Here is an 8,006-nt window from a genome sequence, read left to right as displayed (position 1 = left end):
GTAGTTCTCAGGTAGTTCCCAGAATGACAGCGGCAGGGATAGGCCTGTCTCTTACATATCCCGTTCATTGAGCAAAACTGTAAAGGTTACGCGACAAATGAAAAGGAAATGCTTGCAATTATTTAGGCACTGGATAATCTACGATCTTATTTGTATGGAGCAAAATTAATTAAGGTATACACTGACCATCAACCATTGACTTTCGCTTGTGGGAACAGAATTTATAATGCTAAGCTGAAACGTTGGATGTCGAGAATTGAAGAATATAGTTGTGAACTTTTTTATAACCCAGGCAAATCAAATGTAGTCGCAGATGTTCTTTCGAGAATTCCAGCACAAGTTAATGCACTGACACATAATTCTACCTCCATGGTAACGGTACACAGTGCCCTCCAAAATGCTTCAGATCTAATCCCTTGCGCGAAACCAATTAATATTCGACCCATATATAAACAATTACGAGTATAAGGCTCCGCAAATCGGGTATAGTCGGCATATAATTCCCATAGGGGAGGATTTTATAAATAATTTACCAAACACACTGTTACTAAAACTGAGCGCACCGCGGTGCAAAAGAAGTAAAGTTACAGAATTTGGAAAAAATTTAGTTTATTAAAATGAGCTATCAAATCAAATTATGATAGACACCCAAACAAACCATTTCTACAATCTACACCGGTACCAGCATATCCATGCGAAATAATACACGTGGATATCTTCACATTACAAGGAGAAAAATTCTTGAGTTGTATCGATAAATTTTCGAAATTTGCAAAGCTTTTTCCTATAAAATCTGAGTCTGCGAAACATTTACGAAGCAAGTTGTCTGAAGTGCTTCATTACTTCACGATCCTCAAAATAATAGTTACAGACAATGAAAGAGCACTTCTGTGCCCTATTGTTTTGAATTATTTGGCATTTCTTGATATGCAGCGGTACTACACTTCAACACAAAAAAGCGAAGTTAATGGACAAATAGCGCGATTCCATTCAACCTTTTTGGAAATATTTAGATCCTTAAAACAACAACATTCAAAATTCCCTCTCATGGAATTAGTAAATATTTCGGTGAATCGATAAAACAACTCTAAACACTCTGTTACGAAAAAGAAACCAGGAGACATATTCTTTAACAGAACTTCCAAAAGGGGTTTAATTAAATACAGGCAAGAACAATCAAATAATGGGAAAAATAAAAAAAGGTCTATACTTATACGCTACAATGAAGGAGACGAATATATATACATACATATATATAAAACAATCAAATTATGACAAAGGACAAAAAGAGATTTACAAAAGATGAAGTAATAGAAAATCGAAATGTGACAATCAAAACAAAAACTGGTAAAACTTTTCATAAATCACACCTAAGAAAATAGCAAACAGTATTCGAAATGTAAAGTTCTTAGAACGTGGTAACGGTACCCTAACTACAAAATTTGAATGCTTACGCTCCAAAAATGTGAAAATTACAGGGTATTTTTCGATATGTCCGCTCCTAAAAAGGCGTAAAAATTATTTTGGAAGCATCGATAAAGGAGGTTACTATAGTAACCACTGACCAGAGAACACATAGACTAGACATGTAGAACAAATTTTTCTACACATGTTTCCAGAGACTGCAAGTGTTGTGTGCTTGCCCGTCGCGAATTCATATTCTTTATGAGTATCAACGCTTTCATACCCTTCCCACGAATATACATCGAAACGCTACATTTTGTTTGCATGAGCCTTACAAACGCTTTTATGATTTAGGTTCAAAAGGAAAGAGCCTAACAAATTTCAATTTTTGTGCGCTGCTGAGTTCGGTGATTTGAGCGACCATAGAGAGAGATAGAGTGAGAGAGAGAGAGAGTAGGACAAATAGCGCATAGCCGTGCTTCATATAAGAATGGCACCATTTCGTTTGAGCGCTTGCAGCACATTGATTTTGTCGTGCAATATTTTCACTGCTTGAGCCTCAAGAGACTTAGCCGAGCAAATACGAAGTTGTGTAGTCTCCTCAGCGCATTTTTTCGTCGGTGAAAAAATTTGTTCTAGATGTCTAGTCTATGTGTTCTCTGGTTAGTGCAACTATTAAAGGCTTACATCACTAGTTCTGCAATTCTTCACTCTTTTACATATAGTCAGGCATGCCAAGTCAAAATTTGAAAATTATGTGGTCAGGCTCCAAAATCTATGTTTTTTTGTAGCACAATGTTGCTGAAATACTTTTTACACCCTGAACTAGAGGTGGGCACGGGCCGACTTTTTTGAATCCGGCCCGATCCGCCCACGCTCAAAAATTCAAAATTTTATCCGTACCCGAAAGCAAAAAAATTTTCATGCCCGCAACCAACCCGCCCGCCCGAAACACTACCAAAAAATTTAATTCTCAAAAATTACAACAAATTTGTTGTTCTCAACAATAACAACAATTTAATTCTTAAAAATTACAATATTATTTACAGAAATATTACATGTTTTTTATACCCTGAACCCATTGAAAATGGAAAATCAGGGTATAATGGTTTTGTGAAAAAGTATGTAACGGGCAGAAGGAGGCGTGGCAGACCCCACAAAGTATATATATTCTTGATCAGCGCGACGAGCTGAGTTGATATAGCCCTGTCCGTCTGTCCGTCCGTCCGTCCGTCCGTCCGTCCGTCCGTCCGTATGAGTGCGTCGATCTCAGAAGTTATAAGAGCTAGAGAGCTGAAATTTGGCATGCATACTCGTGTGTACCATACGCAGTACGAGTTTGCTTTATTTTTTCGATAATTCATCCGATAACTTTTTTTATCGAGAATAATCGAAAAATTGATTTTGTTTTTTCAGCCTAATTTGAACACTTTTAAACCTGGAGTCTTCAAATTTGCGTTGTATATAAAGTTAATCGATACAAAGATTTTGTAATTTACAGATTTTGGATACCACGCCCCCTTCTCCCCCAATTTGTAAAAAACGCATTTCAAGTACTAGAGACTTGTGCTTTGGAATGTACACCTATATTCATCATATGATTACACTCTGAAAGTTTCATTAAGATTGTACGTCTACAAAAGAAATTATTCAACAAATAAATTCTCAAAGTATTGCTCACACTGCAACGCAGCCCAAGCGCAGTCGCTACTTACTGCACAGTTAGCAGAGCGCAGGCTTATGCGTGCGTGTGGATGCATGTGTATGTATGTGTGCATAAAAGAAGTGCAGAATGATTAGAGAATCAGCTTAGAGGGTTCAGGGTATCTCCTAGTCGAGAAGTCTCGACTAGAGCCTTCTTACTTGTTTTATAAAAAATAAGTAAGAAGACTCTAGTCGAGACTGCTCGACTAGGAGATACCCTGAGCCCTCTAATCTGATATTCTCATCAGTCTGAACTTCTTTTCGACACACATGCATACACACGTACGTATTAGAACGCGCTCTGCTAACACCGCAATAAGCAGCGACTGCGCTTGGGCTGCGCTGCAGTGTGGGCAACATTATACGAATTTATTTGTTGAATAATTAATTTCTAGACGTACAATCTTAATGAAATTTTCAGGGCGTAATCATATGGTGAAAATGTATGTACATTCCAAAGCACAAGTCTCTAGTACTTGAAATACGCCTTTTACAAAGGTGTGGGTGAGGGAGTGGATATAGGGGTGGGGGTCAATTACAAAAAAAATCGAAATTATATAAAATACATATAAGTCTACATTAAAAATTTTTACGTTCTAGCTCTAAAGGTGTAGGAGATATAATTAAATAACTAGCTTTCGATAATAAAATATCGGGTGTAGTTATCGATATATAGAGAAAAGCTCGATAAGCGCAAGATATTCACGGACCTTGGAAAAAACAATTTCAAGTCTCTAGCTCTTATATCTGCTTCATATAAGAATGGGACCATTTCGTTTGAGCGTGTGCAGCGCACTGACTTTGTCGTGTAATATTTTCACTGCTCGAACCTCCAGCGACCGAGCCAAGCAAATACGAAGTATACTGGTCGACATAACTTAACATTTTCTGCTGTAGAAAAGTTTGTTCTTCATGCCTAGCCTATGTGTTCTCTGGTTAGTGGTTAAACTCAACAATAAGATAAAGGCTTAAAGAGGTAGTCTTATTAAGATAGAAACTAATACTTTAAAATTTTACCTCCGAATTGAGCCGACATAACAGATGTTGTTTTGATTACATAGTTTTTCCCAACTGCCTCAAATCGATCGAAAGCAAAGAATTAAAATTATGAGCCCGAAGAGTCTGTCGACTCTCTACAGGGAGATTTATTATCAATGTAAACATTTGAATGAATGTAATGTTGAAATTTCTATTATTTTCGATTTATTTTTCATGAATATGAAATGTTTGTTACAGTATTTGTACGTGTATTGTCTATTACGATATATAAAATCAATTGTGATTCTGATGGATTTAGCTTATTTTGGCTTATTTTTTGTCCAAATTCAGCTGTTTTTTCTCGGCAAAAACAGCATCACTGATCATTTTCAAGCGGATTTTATTCGAGGAACATTGACACCAGCGTGACCGAATATGGTATTTTAAATACTTTTTGGTATTTTATCAGCTCTGATATTGCTCAAAAGTATTTTAATGGTATATAGGTATTTAGTAGCATTTTTCTTAGATTTTATGGTATTATATGGTATTTTCGGTTTGGTCACACTTTAAGACTTAATGAATCGAATACTTAATGCTTGCTTAATTTTAAAACAAATAAATAGAAAACATGAGCAATAAGCCAAAATATAGAGCTGAGTGGGAGACTATGCCGGAAAATGCAAAATGGCTGGGAGGAGCGCAAATAATATGGATGCGCACTGCAAAGCGTGCCAGACTGACATTTTGAGTAGGCTGGCGTCACTTAAGCAGCACGCGGCTACACAAAAACATAAAGATAATATGAAATACTTCTGTGGAAAATCAAAGGTGAGTTCTTTATATGCTTTTAAATTATATGTAAGTAATAACTATTCTTTTTTCAGATTCAATCGTTTTTTAAAGAGTCGGACAACACTCTAGCTACCTCTATCAAAAAGGCAGAAATTATGTTTGCTGCAGCGATTGCTGAACACAACATATCAATGAGAGCAATAGACCATATTAGCGATGTGATCAAGCATGCGTTTCCCGATAGTGCCATTGCGAAAGGGGTTTACTGCAAACGCACCAAAACAGCTTCGCTTACGTACAATGTACTGGCACCTGTGATGAAGGAGCAACTGATCTCTAGCATGAAACGGTGCGTTTCTGCAGCGGGAAGGCCTGTGCTCTCCATAATCATTGATGAATCGACTGATGTTTCGTGTACAATGGTCTTGGCGTGTGCTGCTATGTATTTCGACAATGAAGTGCAAACAAAATTCTTGTTCACCATTGATTTAGAGGGTGAAAATGTTATGTTGTTATGGTATTTATAGTGGTATTTTGTAAAATATGAAATGGTATTTTATAGTATATTTTTTAGACCAAATTGGTATTTCTCGTTTGGTCCGACGCGGTCACGCTGATTGACACACGAATTTAGTTCTATATTAAACAAAGACGGGAAAGGTATGTGTTTTGTTTCTTATACACCGATTACAAAAGTATTCATTTGTTTGTTTGCATTCATTGAAATGTAACCTCAAATAGCTTGTGTATTTAAGTTAGCTACCTGGATTTAGTGTCGATTCTTGTTAGTGGCTAAAGCAATGCTTCAGAGTTGTTCATAACATGAATTTTTATTGGAAATTTTAATAGAAATTACGTCCTAAAATTTAACTCCTGATTATAAGTACTATATATATATATATATATATATATATATATATATATATATGTTACAAGTGAATATTCAAATATATGTACATTATACGCAATGCATACACTTTGGGGTAGTATAGTACCCCATAAATTTTGCTACATCAATGTGCTCACATTTTGCTAATTGGTTATTATCATTAATGCCATTCTGGCGCATTATTTCTATAACTAATTCAGCTAAAATTTGGCTTAATAATAAATTCACATACAAGTACATGAAAGAGTTTGATAAAGGAAACTGTCGAAGAGGGAGTCGAGGGATGTCCGGGATCTTAGTGTTTCGGCCCTATTACTGATAGATTTTATTTAGCAGATGTAGCGGCATCATTCGCAAGCGTGCGGGACTTCCGTTTTTTCAACTTTGTCTTAACCTTGCGAACCAGGTTGACCGTGTCTAGGGAAATTCCTGCCACTTGTTTATCTTCGATGCGGCATTGAAACATGTTTTGAGTATTAGAGGCGACACTGTTGCTGCTATTTTTTATGGGCAGACCACCAGTATGGGGTATACGTTTTGAAACATTAACACCCCCTGCATGACTGCCCACCGATTGTTGGACCGCTGTTACGACTAGGCCACCAGTCTTAAACTTGCTGGTAATGCGTCCACCAGAGTTTTGAATGCCACTGACAGAGGCGTTTTGTGTGCTTTCTGATCCGCTGCCTGATTGAGTTTTTAATATTAGCCTTTGCATCTGATTAATTTGATGTTGCTGTAGATCACCAGCGGCAGAACCTCCAGTACTTGTATGGGTTCGTGAAAAACGTGTTACAAACTGCGTCGTCTCAGCAAGTTTAATTATACTTGTCTTGCGTTTCCCTTTCCCAGTTACTCCGGACACGTTTGAATGGGCATCATTTCCGCCGGTTGTTCGGATGATCTTTTTTGGTTTGCGACCGCGCATAAAGATCTGCGGATTCTCTAGCTTAGTAGTCGTCCCGCCTAAAAGGCGCGTGTTTGAAGGTTGTGTTTTTGTATGGTTTTGCTGCCACAATAACAGCTTTTCTGAACAGGCGCTACAAATGATATATTTATAAATCTCCTGAGAATTTTTTTTTTTCAAACTTACTTAAATAAATCCACCTGCTCCAATTTGCGGGATCTACGTGGCGCACCTACATAAGCAGGTGGTAAGGTTGCTGAACCTGTTGTTGATTCTGCTGCCGATATCAATGGTTCCTTGTTACTAGCGGCGGTATACATGCTTCGAGCTTGTGACCCTTCAGCGCTTCGAAGAGCTGCAGTAGCTGCTGCCGTTGCCATCACGGTAGCCATGTGAGCATGTGCCTGGGATTGGCCTTTGTACCAACCCAGTGGTCGAACGTCAGAGTCACCGTAAGCTCCCGCCCAAATTTTTTTTTTAATGGATAGTTTTACGTGTAGGTCCTCAGCGTGGTTTGAATGGCCATGACTTTGCAGATTTAGTGGGATGAAATTGTTTGGTATGCTGCGGACGTAAGGATAGGACTAGAAAATGATATGTACTAGCCGGCTCAAAACTTACCGCCTCGTTGGACTCTTCTGAATCTTTGGGTCTGGTTTTGATTCGTTCATGAAGAAACTAGGTTTAGCACGGCCGCTATCTTGGTTGAGATTGTGCCAGGAATACGTGCGTCGAGCGCCAGTACCGCTTGTCTTGGCTTGCATCTGAGCTTGTTGCTCGGGTGCTGTGCTAGGTATCAGTTTGTATACTTCCAATTTTTTAACTCCACCTGGACCGCAGTTTTTGGAGGGTGCTGTGACGATTAATTCTGGCGGCATATGGGCGGGTTTGGGCTTTTGCACTACCAAGTCTCCAATTTCTTCAATATATCGCCGCTGCAACTCACTCTGCAGTAGAGTGTGACGAAGTGGTGCTACTGCCCCAAATGTGACGTTACCTGTTGGGAAAACTTCTTCATCATCTGTGGAAAAATGTAAATCAGAGCCCGGATCGGTGGTAGGTAAATCGAGTGCCGTTCTAATCACTTCGCCACGCTTCTTAAGCGGCTTGTTTCGGATACGCTGTCGGCGGTTCTAAAACAAACGAAAAAATGTATAATTAGAATACGGTATATTGTAGAATTTTTGATGTGTATGGCATGGCGCTTAAATGAGTTATTTATTTCTATGTTAATTTATCGTTTTGTATTTATTCTACAAATTTAGCAACTGGTTTTGTGTAAATAGAAACTAGAAGTGTTTCGCCAGGCCACAGAAATATTTCTTGTAT

The 8,006-nt window shown here is 38.1% G+C and overlaps 2 protein-coding genes and 1 long non-coding RNA gene across 30 annotated transcripts in view; 2 read left to right on the top strand and 1 right to left on the bottom strand.

Annotated features, from left to right (window-relative positions):
• The first annotated feature begins 4,251 nt into the window (after window positions 1-4,251).
• On the top strand, window positions 4,252-5,100 carry LOC149268197 (uncharacterized). The gene is made up of 2 exons (XR_016270826.1): window positions 4,252-4,917; window positions 4,974-5,100. It is a non-coding gene; the product is annotated as an uncharacterized LOC149268197 (long non-coding RNA).
• A 329-nt stretch (window positions 5,101-5,429) lies between these two features.
• The window catches only part of Nadsyn (NAD synthetase), a 36,065-nt gene continuing 33,488 nt past the window's right edge, over window positions 5,430-8,006 (top strand). For both annotated transcript variants that reach the window (XM_089472989.1, XM_089472991.1), the window contains exon 1: window positions 5,430-5,541. The gene's annotated coding sequence lies outside the window, so the exon portion shown is untranslated. The remainder of the gene's footprint in view (window positions 5,542-8,006) is intronic.
• Window positions 5,693-8,006, bottom strand: part of Nna1 (Nna1 carboxypeptidase) — a 32,136-nt gene continuing 29,822 nt past the window's right edge. For all 27 annotated transcript variants that reach the window (XM_089472956.1, XM_089472974.1, XM_089472963.1 and 24 more), the window contains 3 exons: window positions 7,299-7,810; window positions 6,864-7,241; window positions 5,693-6,810 (listed from right to left, as the gene is read on the bottom strand). In XM_089472956.1, the coding sequence (XP_089329082.1) occupies window positions 6,096-6,810; window positions 6,864-7,241; window positions 7,299-7,810 (1,605 nt within the window). In that variant the 3' untranslated portion in view covers window positions 5,693-6,095. The remainder of the gene's footprint in view (window positions 6,811-6,863; window positions 7,242-7,298; window positions 7,811-8,006) is intronic.

Source organism: Drosophila arizonae, chromosome X (genome assembly GCF_054131065.1).
Source record: "Drosophila arizonae isolate 15081-1271.41 chromosome X, UAZ_ARI_1.0, whole genome shotgun sequence".
NCBI classification, from domain to species: Eukaryota; Metazoa; Arthropoda; class Insecta; order Diptera; family Drosophilidae; genus Drosophila; species Drosophila arizonae.
This window is presented reverse-complemented; position numbering and strand designations above follow the sequence as displayed.